At 44.1% G+C, this 13,895-nt stretch overlaps 3 protein-coding genes across 5 annotated transcripts in view; 1 reads left to right on the top strand and 2 right to left on the bottom strand.

Annotated features, from left to right (window-relative positions):
- il12rb2l (interleukin 12 receptor, beta 2a, like) overlaps positions 1 to 6,763 on the bottom strand; it is a 10,963-nt gene extending 4,200 nt beyond the window's left edge. For 2 of the 3 annotated variants that reach the window (XM_008286561.1, XM_008286562.1), the window contains exons 1-11: positions 6,683 to 6,763; positions 4,876 to 4,971; positions 3,487 to 3,634; positions 3,213 to 3,361; positions 2,943 to 3,079; positions 2,626 to 2,767; positions 2,441 to 2,517; positions 2,115 to 2,355; positions 1,001 to 1,195; positions 666 to 770; positions 397 to 531 (exon numbers count right to left, since the gene is read on the bottom strand). In XM_008286561.1, the coding sequence (XP_008284783.1) occupies positions 397 to 531; positions 666 to 770; positions 1,001 to 1,195; positions 2,115 to 2,355; positions 2,441 to 2,517; positions 2,626 to 2,767; positions 2,943 to 3,079; positions 3,213 to 3,361; positions 3,487 to 3,634; positions 4,876 to 4,945 (1,399 nt within the window). In that variant the 5' untranslated portion in view covers positions 4,946 to 4,971; positions 6,683 to 6,763. Of the gene's footprint in view, positions 1 to 396; positions 532 to 665; positions 771 to 1,000; positions 1,196 to 2,114; positions 2,356 to 2,440; positions 2,518 to 2,625; positions 2,768 to 2,942; positions 3,080 to 3,212; positions 3,362 to 3,486; positions 3,635 to 4,875; positions 4,972 to 6,682 lie in introns of those variants that run through there. The other variant, XM_008286563.1, reaches the window with a different exon arrangement.
- Positions 6,764 to 8,548: 1,785 nt separating this feature from the next.
- Positions 8,549 to 10,433, bottom strand: rln3a (relaxin 3a). Its single transcript, XM_008286560.1, has 2 exons — positions 10,274 to 10,433; positions 8,549 to 9,308 (listed from the first exon to the last, which is right to left on the bottom strand). The coding sequence occupies exons 1-2, from the start codon at positions 10,431 to 10,433 to the stop codon at positions 9,025 to 9,027; spliced, it is 444 nt and encodes a 147-aa protein (XP_008284782.1). The 3' UTR covers positions 8,549 to 9,024.
- A 2,278-nt stretch (positions 10,434 to 12,711) lies between these two features.
- Positions 12,712 to 13,895, top strand: part of rfx1a (regulatory factor X, 1a (influences HLA class II expression)) — a 14,232-nt gene continuing 13,048 nt past the window's right edge. Inside the window, exon 1 of the mRNA XM_008286559.1 lies at positions 12,712 to 12,831. The gene's annotated coding sequence lies outside the window, so the exon portion shown is untranslated. The remainder of the gene's footprint in view (positions 12,832 to 13,895) is intronic.

The following is a 13,895-nucleotide window of genomic DNA, read 5'->3' as shown; positions in this document are numbered from 1 at the left end:
CTGCCATGACTGTACCGGACAGCTGAGCCATTCTCAGCCACAACACTGCAGACTGCTGCTGCACTGCTATTTTGCTCCACTCTATATATATTTTCTGCTCAGATGCGTAAATTCTTGCATATATTTGTTATCTTATTTTTTATTATTTATTTTATTTTATTTTTTTCTGTCTATAGTTATTTTGTTTTCTATTTTCCTGTTGCTCATTCCCAGGGCGACGCCAACAGCTGACATCACATTCCTTGTATGTTGTGTACGTACTTGGCCATTAAAGCTGATTCTGGTTCGATTGTAAAGCAAGAATCTTTGCATCAATCACTTGACTATTCATATTTTTTTGCGCTTCCTAGAAATGATTGTACTCTATTATGAGATACTGATAGTGCCGCTGTGTACCTTCTTGTGTGTTGAGTCCTATTTGGTAGTACAAGATCAGCCCGTTCTGCTTGGAGATGGGAACAGGCTCCCAGGACAAAGTCACATCAGTGGCTCCGATAGAAGACACCTCAAATAAAGGCACTGCAGAGGGAGCTGTTTAACAAAGAAACAAGGATTACAAGTTTATCTTCCATCTAATATGAGGACATAAGAAAGGTCAAAAGGAGCTAAAATCAGCACAGAAACCTTTTGAAAGTATGACATTAACACAACACAGAAACACTGACTTGTTTGAGAAGAATATCCGGCCACTGATGCCAGCTGATGGACCTGGTGGCTGCTAGAGACGGCCAATAAGGACACTTGGTACTGTGTGGACTTCTTGAATTGACCTGTAGGTGGAGACACACAACTGAGTCAAATATCTGCCTCAGCTTCAAACATATTTTATTCCTGGAGGGGATTTTCAAGAATTTACTTTTCAAGTTCCAACTGTGATCAGGGATCACCACTAAGAGGTGGTTTCTTTGAAGTTCTTTGCCACGTTAATGACCACCCAGTCAGACATTTTTAAATATTTTGGCAAAACCATTGCTGTGTGATCAATCTAAAACAAAATGACCTTTAAAAAATGCTGTTGTCTGGCTTTTGTTCACTTTGATCCAGTCAAAGCCTTGGCCAGGAGGACACCCTGCTTCTTTGTATTGCACCACATATTCCTTCAGCTTGTCCGAGAGCTGAGCCGGCCCATCCCAGGACACGGTGAGGTTGTCTTGGTTCATCTGGAGGTACATCGGTTGATCATTTGGTTCTTTACCTTAACAAGAGACAAACACTTTGCTAAACATGCTGAGCCACAGGAAAAGGAAAAATACACATCAATAACTTGAGTAACCTTATAAAATTAAATGCAAAGCGGGACTTTCGTCATCACAGCACAAAGGCGGGGCCGTTTTCACAAACTTCTAATCTTATCAGTCGGAGTCGTCCTGAACGGTTGGGGTGCGGCAGCAGCTAAAAACCAAACTAGTGGGTTCCTAGAATCCTAAAAACTGATCAAACTTGTTAAATTAAATAGAGATCCAATAAAAAATACAGGTTTCATTAACAGACGTTTCGGCTGATTGGACTGAACTCATTTTATTCTTTGATGGGGTACTTCTACATTTTAGAATACACTGGCGGCAATGACATCAGCTTTGTCAGTTTTTTCCATTTGTGATCTGTACAGAACATTTAATGAACCATCAAACACGGGTGGATGGTTTCAGCACCACAAACTGCCTTTTTCCAGTGTCTGGTGGAGAGATGGTCAAACTGTTGTCTCTGGTAGCACCACACTGTTTCAGCTCATCGTCGAGCTGATTTGATTTGATTACTAGGTCACTGCGATCCAAGTATACTTGTAAAAGTTCATTGTTATATTTCTGCAAAACACTGAGACAATGAGGCTCATTAACTGCATCATTTGATCATGTAAAGGAAATCTTTGGCACTAACATGTCCTCTGGATAGTCTGTAATCGTTCTCTCATTTAGAAGCTGCTTTTATCTCTAAAATGCTTAAAAACTAAAACTCTCAGGTTTGGTACTCAGTTAGGCCTGGTGCTACTGTTGAAGTTAAAAGTATCTCCTAATTGAACCAGTTAGCCGCTACTGTGAGTGTGTGGACGTTTTGTGAAAAAGGCCCCTACACAAAGCTTTCCGTAGTTGTATGACTGTCTGCGTCACTGGTACCTGCTCTTCTTGGCATAGCTAGATAAGAAGGCACTGTGGCACCAAGAGCATTGTAGGCTGATACGCTGGCTGATAATAAATCCTTGAGAGGGGAGTCCAGGCACCATTTCATGTCATCATACACGAGGTGGCTGCTTGGTTCAGCTGTGGACATATTCATCAGCGACGAGGTGCCATTATTGTAAACAATTCTGACTTCATATCCCAGGATGAGCCCACGTGCCTGAGAGTTTGAAAGATTCTGGAGGGGTTAAAAAGAGGAGAGGACAGTGAGGGGTGAGTCTGCATACAGTGAGACAGGCTCGATGCGTGAACTCTGAACATACCTTCCATGTCAGGAAGCAGTCCTGACTTGTGGTGGACATCCCACAGTCCCTCCATACGTCCACCTCTCCAACCGGGGCTGAACAACACAAGTAAAAGAGACAGTAAGTCAGTCTGTGACTGCAGGTGAGATTTTTTTTCAGCCTTTTCCAAATTCTTGCAAACAACATGACAGATGAAGACTCACCTGACTCTGCACTTTTAATTCTAAGGATTGTACTCCAGTCACTCGTGAGGCCTGTCATACAGGCACAACGGACTTGAAATTCATAGACGGTGCCAGGCTGGGGGTCCAGGAACGTATAGACACCATGTAGCCCACTCTCATGCTGTGTTGAAGAGAAGGACAAGCTTGAATTCAATGATCAACACCTTTTGCTGCTTAGTTGTTTTTTTTATCAGCTGCTTTCATTTATTCATTCATTCACTAACTCATCAGCACTGTCAACGCATCAAACTACTCAGAAGAGAAACATAGGAAAGACAAAACCAAGTCAAACTGACCCCGGGCCAGTCTCGGTCCTCTTCAGTCCGATGTCGCACTTCACAGGTCCCGATTGCCAGCTGAGCACAGGTGGTATTCCAGTGAATCTCTAATGGCTCCTGATAACTTGATGAGAACTTTGGAGGGAGCGGCTTGACTAGGGAGACAAGTCAAAACCTATTTCTTTCTATTGAAACACTCAATTATCTTGATTCTGATTTCTTAAGAGAAATCAGAAACTTCAACTGTTATTGCTTTTATTCATGAGTGGATGTGCAAGCTAGACTCACTGATATCTTCTGTGTTGAAGACAATCTCCTCAGATTTGGCAGAACCATACTGGTTCCTGGCCTGGACCCAAACACGAAGTTCTCCATGGCTAAAGTCTTTACGACCAATAAAGCCACTTTGACTGGTCCCACTGGTGGCATGCCCATCCCTGGAAGGGTGACAAGTCAGGACAAGAAAAGACAAGACAGAAGAAAAGGACTCAACAAATTCAGATGCTGTCTTCTGATGTTAAAGTTGTCAAAAGATTACGACAAGGAATATCTTTATGTTTACTCGCTACTGGCTGGCTCCCAGTGCAGGCTGTAGTTAGTGGGGATTTTAGGATCTGGCTCTGGATCCCAGATACACTGTATGCCTCCTAAACAGTGTGTCTCATGACACTGTCGATAGCACTGAAGGTGAGAGGGAGGAGCAGGGGGACCTGGAAATTTACAAAGAGAAAGAGAAAAAAACTCATGTGGGACAGAACAACGCATTTTGAAGAAAGCACACTGCATTCACCAGTGGACAAATGAATGCAGATACTGAGATACATGCATATATATATATATATACACACATATACAGATATAAACCAATATGTTTATTCTCTCTAAACTATCATACTATGATGGCTCAGCGTAGCAACTCGTTTCAGTCGTGGTTAGGAACGTTTCGATATGACTACAGAGCCAATGGCTCATTTCACAAGAAAAAGGCAGTGATGTTATGGCCAGGAGCAAAATGTTTGATTCATGAGCCAAATGAAAAAAAGGCAGTGACCCATTTTAGGAAACTACGAGGATATGAATCACCAAAAACACAAAGATGCACACAGGTCACATGGACGACAACTGAACTGAGGAAATCAAATCACACAGAACTGACTTATCATCACATCTGGGTAATTTACTGCTTACTTAACACTTATTCATATGTATTGTTGTTTTAGTGGATTAAATTTAATTGTCATAATAAAAGAGACACGAGAAAGAGGAAGTCAGTTGTAGAGGGTGAAGATAAAACAAAGCTACCAAGCAGCAGATGGAAGACTGTTCTTAACCACATTCAGTGAATGCTGCAGAATGCTGTTCACTCATCTGCATCTCACCGCATTCATCACCAGACTGTAACCTACACCCATTTCTGGTAAGTCTGTACACGTTTAGCAGTAACTAGCTCAATACCTGCAGACAACACGTTTCAGGAAAGCAGAATGTCAGTAACGCTAACAGGAAGTGAACATTCTGGGTCAAAATGACTGCACTCTTCCTCTATGACCACTTCCCCTTCAATACATAAAATAAAATCATATACGGTCAGAAAATATCCATGCATGTGACCTGAATATGATATTCTGGCACAGGTTTTCAAAACTGTTGAGCCTGATGTGATGTGTTTATTGTGGGTGTAGTTCTGTAGCAGCAAAACAAAGTATGTATGTTAAAGTCAGTGTTTGCATGCAGCTGGTTGAAATGTGGACTGAAGCGTGAGGATGGAGCTTTAACATGCTGAACCTGCTCTGGCACAGTTTAGTCTTTGACAATAAACTATTTCTGATCAGCTGCTAATAGATTTTATATGCAAATACTACCAGGTAAAGGCGGCCGTTAGTGGGCTGTGAGTGAGCAGCAGGACAGGAAGAGATGAGAACAGGTGAGCTCGGGGATTGGAGGAGCCTACCTGCAGCACAGCAGCCTGACAGGGCGACCAGCAGCACGGACGGCAGCCACCGAGCTGCAGGGGTGGCCATCACACCTGGACCCGGGCCTCCGGAGCCTGAGGACGACACAAGCCAATCAAATATATGTTCAAAGACACCACACCGGCCACCACACCACATCCTCCAGTTGGGTCTGAACCGCTGAATGCAGGACCAGCTCACCGACATGTGGAGTCTCTGCCCCCTCACCTGGAGGGGGGTCTGGCTGGCTCACCCACCCTCCTCACCTGGAGGGGGGTCTGGCTGGCTCACCCACCCTTCTCACCTGGAAGGAGGTCCGGCCGGCTAACCTACCCTCCTCACCTGGAAGGAGGTCCGGCCAGCTAACCTAACCTCCTCACCTGGAGGGGGGTCTGGCCGGCTGACTAGTGATGTGCGGATCGATACTGAAATATCGATACCTCGATACCAGATCTTTACGCTCTGAAATCGATTCTCAAATCAAAATATCGATACTATTGATACTAAGTCACTTGAGGTAATATAGATCATTACCAGGAGCACAGCGGAAAGTAACTGAACTATTGAGATCTGGACTAAATGACAAGCGGTTGGTGGGAACTATTTTTTCTTCCGCCTGGGTAAGTGCGTAATGCGTAAGCACCGCGGCACGCTGCTCAGTCAGTTAGTCTGACAGAGTGTAAACGGAGTCAAACAGCCAATATGCGGTTTGTGATGTTTGAAGAAGCTGTGGCAACACAACACCTCAAGTTAAAGCACAACCCAGAATACGAGGCATTTCTGATGAGGCGGACAGAAGAGGAGAGCAGGTCAGGTGCTGCTGCTTCTGGGGCAGGACAGGTGTCTGTGGAGGCAGCAGCGTCCAGGTAGAGACGGAGGACATGTGGAGCTTTAAGTAGCGCAGAGCACTGCTGCTGTTCAAGTGAATAAATATGGTTATGAAATAAATACACGCTTCAACAAATAGCTGCATGAGTTCAGTTTGGAGTAATAATATGTGTATCACTGAGATAATACCACAGGCAATAAAGTCATATCATTTAAAGTTGATTACATAGACGAGGTGTCATTACATTATGCAGAGCGCCAAAACAGCCACGTGAACTTGGAGAAATATACACTAGAAAATATGGATAAAAATAACATTTTATCTATGAAGCATATCTATTATTATTTACAATCAGTCTAATCTGCTTTAACTGTAAAATGAATATTTTTAAAATGTAGGTACTGACAAACTTGTGTAATTATTCTGTCATTTATTCTAAATGTTCTGTGTCTGGCTTTCTGCTCTATCAGCCGGGCTGTCCAGTTAACCAGGCTCAGGGCTGCTTCAGAATACTGTAAAATCAATAAATAATCTACTCTGATGTCTTGTGTAATTATGAAGCTATGATTTGAAGTACAGACTGTTTTTATCGGTATCGGCTCGGTATCGCCGATACCAGCCTGCATTTTACTCGGTATCGGATCGGAGAGAAAACCAGTGGTATCGAGCATCACTACAGCTAACCTAACCAGCAGGCTGCCGGTGGAGCTGCCGGTGGAGCTACCGGTGGACCTGCCGGTGGACCTGCCGGTGGAGCTGCCGGTGGACCTGCCGGTGGAGCTGCCGGTGGACCTGCCGGTGGAGCTGCCGGTGCAACACGTTTCCTCCCGGACGGACTGGAGTTAAATGAAGCCAATAGCGATGACAGAAGCTCGCTGAGCGCCGCGGTGTCGGTCCGGATGTACCGGACGGGAGCGTCTCAACCTGTACAACCGACGGGTATCGTATGAAGCAGAGCTCCGGTGAGTCATGTTTACCTCGGTACCGGACACACGACGGGGCATCCTGCAGCGGGGCAGCTCCTTCCTCAACGACCAGCTCAGCCGTCCTTCCCGTTAGCCGCCTGGCCCCGCCCCTTTCTGGAAATGTCGGTGACGTACGCGAGCACGCGCACTATGCACACGCGCGTAGGGCACGACGGAGGAACAAACTTCCTGGCTGACGTCCGAAGAGCTGCATGTGGCCCTGGGGCAGGTGTTTTTAATGCTTTATTCCTGAGAAGCAACACAGGAGGTGATGTTTTTATTATTACAGGAAAACGTCTTCTGAAAAAAACATTAGAAATAAAATGAAGATCATCCACATGACAGGTGCAGAGAAGCATTTTTTTCCCTCCCCAAGCTCTTTTTGTTGGTGTGCACAGCCTTTAACAGCATGTAAAGCTGTGTCATGAATATAAACCAACCAAATACAAGCTAAAGCAGAGCACCTTTTCTCAACAACCTAACCTCCATTAAAGCTCACTTTGCTTTCATTTCTTGCTTCTTACACAACCTGTGGTTTCATGCCGGGGCTCAGTGCCTCTATGGTCCTCCTGTCAGTGTTCACCGCCTGCCGTTACTGTCACAACACCTGAGAACTTAAAAACAGGACTTCTTACAGCCTGAGGCGTTTCACCTAAAATGACAAGTTGTATGGATGGACAGCATAGAGTTCACTCAACTTAACGAAACTGGCATATAAACAGATTTCCCAGGACACATTGTAGACACTCTTGTTTTTTATAGTAAGAAAACACACACAGTAGAAATGTTATTTATAATAATCAAAATAGTTCTAATCATGACAAAGGCTAGTACTTCATCAGTCCCTATAACAGCAGACCTACAGTCAGAAGCAGCGCCACACATTGTCTTTCAACAGGCTCTGGTTAAAAATGGTGTTGAACAGGAAGTCTGCAGTTTCTTGCTGTTAGATATCCTGTTTTTATTAACCTGTTTTTGCAACTTCAGTTAACGCAAATCAGCGACTTTTACAGTTTCACAACTCATAATATGATTTCGAACCAGATAATCAACCAAAGTGCAGTTACCTCACAGGCAGGAGATAATTTATGTTTATGAGCAAAATCAACTTGAAAAGATTTATGGTGTAATAAAACGGAGCATATGCAGCATAAAAGTAAACCTACATGCTATTTCCTACTACAACTCATTTTAACTTTACAATATCTTCTGTGCCAATATTTTGTGTTACTGAGTTTTGACTAACTTCACTTTTGCAGATGCCATAATAACATTCTCCTCCCTGTTCAGCACAAGGAGCAAAAGCATCCGTTCATTGACATCTGAAGTGTGGCCTATTTTTGATATGTCTCTTACAAGGTTTGATTATTTACTTCTTGTCACTTCAAACATAACATGCAGTCGCAGTACAGCGGAAAACTATTGGTTTAGTGGTTTAGTTGTGACACCGTCAGGCTGTGTTGTTGGCAATTGCCTCAAAGAGTGATTTCCTCTCAAAATGTCTCAGACGGTTTCATTTCAAGTAAATGTTAAATGCCCAGAAGGATTCAGTTTACCATTATTTCACTGAAGAACCAGAAACTAGCTCCACTATAAGCAGCCACATGAGTAAAAATAGCTTTTTCTCCTGTAAAATGCACTTTTATGCTGTATTAAAAACCATTTATGTAGTTTATACAATAATAACAGAGGTCATGTTGTGCAGATGAAGCACAACTAAATTTCTTCCACCACAGAGAGCACGTTGCTAAGGAAGTATGGTGATGCAAAACATGCCTGGACAGCATATTTCATGTAAAGTAAGACTTTTTTTTAAATCTTGGTAATTGAGGAAAGAACACATGTCAACATATTCTTCAGGAAGACAATTTTATGGTTGTATAACACTTTTTATTGTTGTTATCATGGGTCTGAACTTGCAGCTCATTTAGCGCTCTGTGTGATGGGACACAAAAGCAAAGTGATTCACAAACAAGACGAGACTGAACATGAGTGACTCTTTATGCAGTTGCTGTCAAATTGTTTTAACAAAGCATCTTATTCCCTTGAGTTCTCAGCAGCAGCAACAAGTCAGCTGGCAATGAAAGAACCATACACATATTATATACTTCACAGAGCATATAATGCATTTTGTTAACATTTTTGAAATACTTGTTTATGTATCCCTACAAAGAGACATAAAAAAAATCACCAGTAACTAAAAAAATGAAACACTTTGAGCAGATCATACATGTTAAACTGAAACACTGGTTATAAAACTACCTAAGATTCATGAGAAGGGAGGAAAACATGATGGTGTGTCTGTCGGTTTATTAATGTGTACAATACGTTTGCCAGCGTGTGCACGGCGGTCCTCAGCAAAGGGAGCTGATCTCACTCTTGCTGCAGCCCCACTTGCAGCAGGCGTTGGACAGACCCACCACCACATCCCGGCCTTTGCGGTCGGCTTTGCGAAGAGCCTCCAGGATCTCCTCGGTGATGAAGGAACGGGTAGGCCTGCTAAACGCTGCATCCTGGTTGTCTCTGGCTGTCGAGCTCAGATCTCTGTTTCTTTGAAGGAGATTCTCCACCACAAAGTTGTGGTTCAAGCCTTCTGAGGACTCATCCTGACGGGAGCTGAAAGGGTCTTCTGAAACATCTGCTCAAAGAAAACGACAAGACGAGGCTAAGTTAAATAAAAGTTTGTCCATTATCTGCATTGATGCGAAGATTTGTTTAAAATGACACGACAGAGTGACTGAATGGCAGAAGTCCTGGAACCTTGTCGGATTTAGCTGCTGGGTCTGAGGCTCAAACAACATTTGGAAAGTGGTTTTATGATGACATATAGTACAGCATTGTTAATGAGATTCTGGAGTTTTATTCCTTAAACACAGACCAAGCCAGTCATACCAAACTATATAAACATTCAGTTTAAATATAATCAGTATAGTCAGTCATGCTGCACTAAAATCATTTCCTTTCATTGTTATTTGCTTCTTTGCACATTTGCACACAACCACAAATGAGCAGAAACTGTAAACACATAGACCCTATCATGGATATGCAATTCATTCACATGGATCCCGAAAAATCCATCCATCCATCTACACCTTAATCCTCATTAGGGTCGTGGGGGGCTGGAGTCTATCCCAGCTGACTCAGGGTGAAGGCAGGTTCACCTGGACAGGTAACCAGTCTATCACAGGGCTACACTTAGAGACAGACAACCAAGCACACTCACATTCACACCTACGGACAATTTAGAATCACCAATTAACCTCAGCATGTTTCTGGACTGTGGGAGGAAGCTGGAGAACCCGGAGAGAACCCACACTGCACGGGGAGAACATGGAGACTCCACGCAGAAAGATCCCGGGTGTCCTCACCGGGACGCGAACCGGCGACCTTCTTGCTGTGAGACAACAGTGCTAACCACTGCGCCACCTTGCAGCCCCAGAAAAAATCCAATTAGTTTTTATCTAACGAAGTATATCTAGAAATGAAATTATAAAATGAACACATTTCAGATTAGATCCTATGCATTGTCTCAAGATGAAGTCTCAGTGTATTATAAGTAAATGACCAGTAATGGGGAAGATATAGTAGCACCTTCATTCCTACCTGCACTCCTGAGTGACCGTCTCCATCGTGAACCTCCACAAGTGAAGATAACTGCTCGGATGAACTCGCGGCCACAGAGCTTCACCCCGTACGTTGGGTCCTCCATGGGCTGAACTCCAGCCACAAACAGACACACAGCCAGAGCCACGGCTTTCCACATAGCACCCCAAGCAGATAAAACAAGGAGGAAACGTTTGAAATGGGAGGAGATGGTTTGCTTTGACCAGCTCTTAGCTTTCAGGCTCCTCTTTTGCATCAGCTATGACTTAGTAGGTGGCCCAGGCGTGGTTTATAAAGGGTTCGAAGCCCTGCAACGGAGACGTGCACACTGCGCATGCAGGCCTTCGCTGAGACAACAACAGATTGGAAAGAGAGATACAGCGAGAGACCTTTATGGAGACAAAAAGCGGACCAAAGGTGGCATAATTAACGAATATGTTAGAAGGCTCGATGATCTAATTTGTGCTTCACAATGTGACGTGCTGTTGTCACCTTCCATGTCCCTGCATATTAGGACTTCATCAGATCCCACTTTGCAGCAGTCCGCGGTATATGTGGTGGTCATACTAACAGACAAGACAAATAAACCTTTTACAGTTCTCTTTCTATCTGTAAATCCAAGAGGAAAACTCAGAAACATACATTTGGAATACATTTCTTCTGCTGTGTCTGATTTGGTATTTTGTTAGAAGTCACTCACGATAATGTCCCTGTACCTCACAGATGCCATCGGTTGCAGTGGAATGTGTGCAACTATTCTGCAAACTCAATGAATTAGTCAAACAAATCAAACTGAGAAAAAATGAATGTATAATTTATCATAACAGCAAAAATGTATGTTCAGTTTGCAGATGACACCAATGACGAGGGACACTCAGCCCACACAGCAACATACTGAATCCTAAAAGAAGAGCTGTATTAAAATGTCGCTCATTTAAAAAGTAAACATAATGCAGACTTATAGGAAAGGCAGCACCTGAACAATGAGCCTTTTAGGGCTAATTATGAATATTGCCAGATAACACAATGACACCACCACCGCAGGGATATATTTAGAGCATTGTGATTGATATTAGAATTATTTGCATCAGCCATTTGAACCCTCATAGGACCATGTATAACTACCATATGTGCAGTTTTTCTTTTCTCCTGAAATGTGCTTATTCTGTCAGCGCTTTGCCTAAAGGTGAGCCGGAGGGACCGAGACAGGACCAGTGACATTTTCAACGTCAGATAACATAGAAGTCTTTTTATGAGTCAGACAAAAATAAAACACATTTTTATCTATGTATCCACATAGACAAAGGTCACTCATTTAGAAAATTACAATAGGGATGATGAATTTGTAATTATTGTGCAGATAAAAAGCAAAGTAAATGGCATTTTGGAAGGGCTTCCAACCTGACACTCATTACCACATTGTCATAGAAGCTAATTGTGGAGGTCACTGCAGCAATATCAAAATGCTACGGACCGTACTTCAATAAATAAATGAGTGGTGTTTGGAAACAACCCACAAACTACTTCTGTGTTCAGCACACAGCAGATGTTGTCGTCTGTTTGACGCTGAGTAAGACGACTGCTATTCAGGGGTAGCAGTAGCTGGGAACAGGACTTCACACTTCTTATAGACTACGCACTCACAGAGAGACAAACATAATGTAACCAAGTGTAGTATGGTTCATCATGTAACGTTGTCCATTAGTGATGACAGGCAAGAATCAGAAATGAGAGGAAACGTGCCTGGGATAAGGTATTCACACTGCACAGTACAGCACTGCAATCATCATTCTCCTGTTGGCTTTTTTTTGTTTTAATCTACTCAATTTAAAGATTGTTTGTGTGCTTTTTTATTCTCTTTTTAAATGACCTTGCTGGTGATGCTGATATGCTGTTTCTGGAACCTGTGAATATATTCATTACAGGAAAAGAACGTGTGTCACACGCAAAAATAAAAACCCGTGGTAAAGAAAGGAAGAAACTGATCGCCAACTACTAGAGTCAAATCAGTTTTCATTATTTATCAGATAAGTACAACTGTTAGATCCTTAGATCAGTTTCAGTGCCTCAAAATGTCAAATGTCAAAACGACACGTGTGTCATCACTGAAGATGAACGGACAGCAGTGGCTCCAGGCCCAGCTTTACATCTCCTCTAGTTACTATGACACCACCAAACCAGGACTGGGACAGTTCTGACAAGCACTAAGGCCAACCTATGACTGTCTCTGGCGTATCATGAACCTTGGTTGTAAAAACGGAATGCCCATGATGGACAGGGATCTTCCACAAATGGGCGTGGAACGCTTTGTAGTAACATATTCCTGCCGCGGTCCCTTTAAGACGATTCGGCAGCTCTCAGCCAATCAGAGCCTCGCAGGGGGAGGGAAGGGAGCGGGTGGGTAGCAACAGTTGCCCTGGTGAGGACGAAGCGCCATAGCCACGGTAGCCCTGGCGACAAGAACCCAGCAACGAGAATCAACAACAACAACAACCGAATCCGCCATAAAAATAAAAGAAGATATTTCACCAGTGGGAAATACACACGTGGACCCGGAGGTGACGCTCTCAACACACAGAAAATATTTTATGTCCTCTAACGCTTCAATGAATTGTGCTGTTGCTTTTCCCTTGTTGTGTCAGTAGCCATAACACGCAACTGCCTCCCAGTGCTACTGAGGTTAGCCTGCCAGCTAGCCGTCCGTCCAGGAATCCGCCACTGCGTTTCTTGGATGCGGCACTTTGTGTGTGCTGCTCAGGCGGGTGACTCCGGGTTTTCTGCCATGACGACGCGGCCACAGATGCGTACTCAGGCAGGCCGTTGTTATGGCGATGTCAAATGCAAAAGGTACAAAATGGCGGTTGTTGTAGAGACCAGTTAGCTGCTGCCCGTGTTGCCTCGCTAGAGCTAGCAGCAGCGGTGTCACGACGGGCTTGTGCTCGCTGCTGCTTACAGCTGACGTGTCGAGCGGCCACCGGTGGACCCCGGTCCTGCTACGGAACATCCCGAGCAGCCGATGGCGGTTCAACACGTCCTGCTGCCCCCCGGTAGCGCCGGAGACACGGGCTGCCCGGGAGGAGGCCACGGCCGGAGAGTTTGGCTCAAAGTGCGGCGACTGATACGTGTTTGTGTTCGTGTTGAGGCAGCGGACGAGCTGGGACGTTTACCGGCGGCCCAAATACGTTTGTGTCGGTAACGGAAAGTTGAGGAAGCCGTGGCAGGTGCAGACGGTTAGCATGGAGGGGCGTGGCCAAGGAGGGCGTGCTGCAGGTGCTCGGCAGGTCTGAGTTCAGCTTCAGCTCTTTGTTCAGTGGGTTGCTAAATAAACAAGCTGGCAGACTTGTTGCAGGGTTTCTTCCAGTAATGAACCATTAACTGGCGTAAGTAAGGTCCTGGTTTGGTTTGAAAATACGGACACAAACACAATAATGATTGCACGGTTATAACACGGAATACACCCTCTGTCCTCTGTTAAGGGCTGGTTTTCTATTTTAGCAGCCCTAATAGCCATGAAAATGGACCAAAACACTAATTGCAGAGTTTAATATGTGAGGTCTGCCATTAACACGTCACGCTGTGATGTTCAGGGCCTCCTGTACCTGAGTGGGAGGCATGCCAGGGT

Source organism: Stegastes partitus, unplaced genomic scaffold (assembly GCF_000690725.1).
Source record: "Stegastes partitus isolate 25-593 unplaced genomic scaffold, Stegastes_partitus-1.0.2 Scaffold459, whole genome shotgun sequence".
Taxonomy (NCBI): domain Eukaryota; kingdom Metazoa; phylum Chordata; class Actinopteri; family Pomacentridae; genus Stegastes; species Stegastes partitus.
Note: the sequence above shows the minus strand (reverse complement) of the source record. Positions and strands in the feature narration are given on the sequence as shown.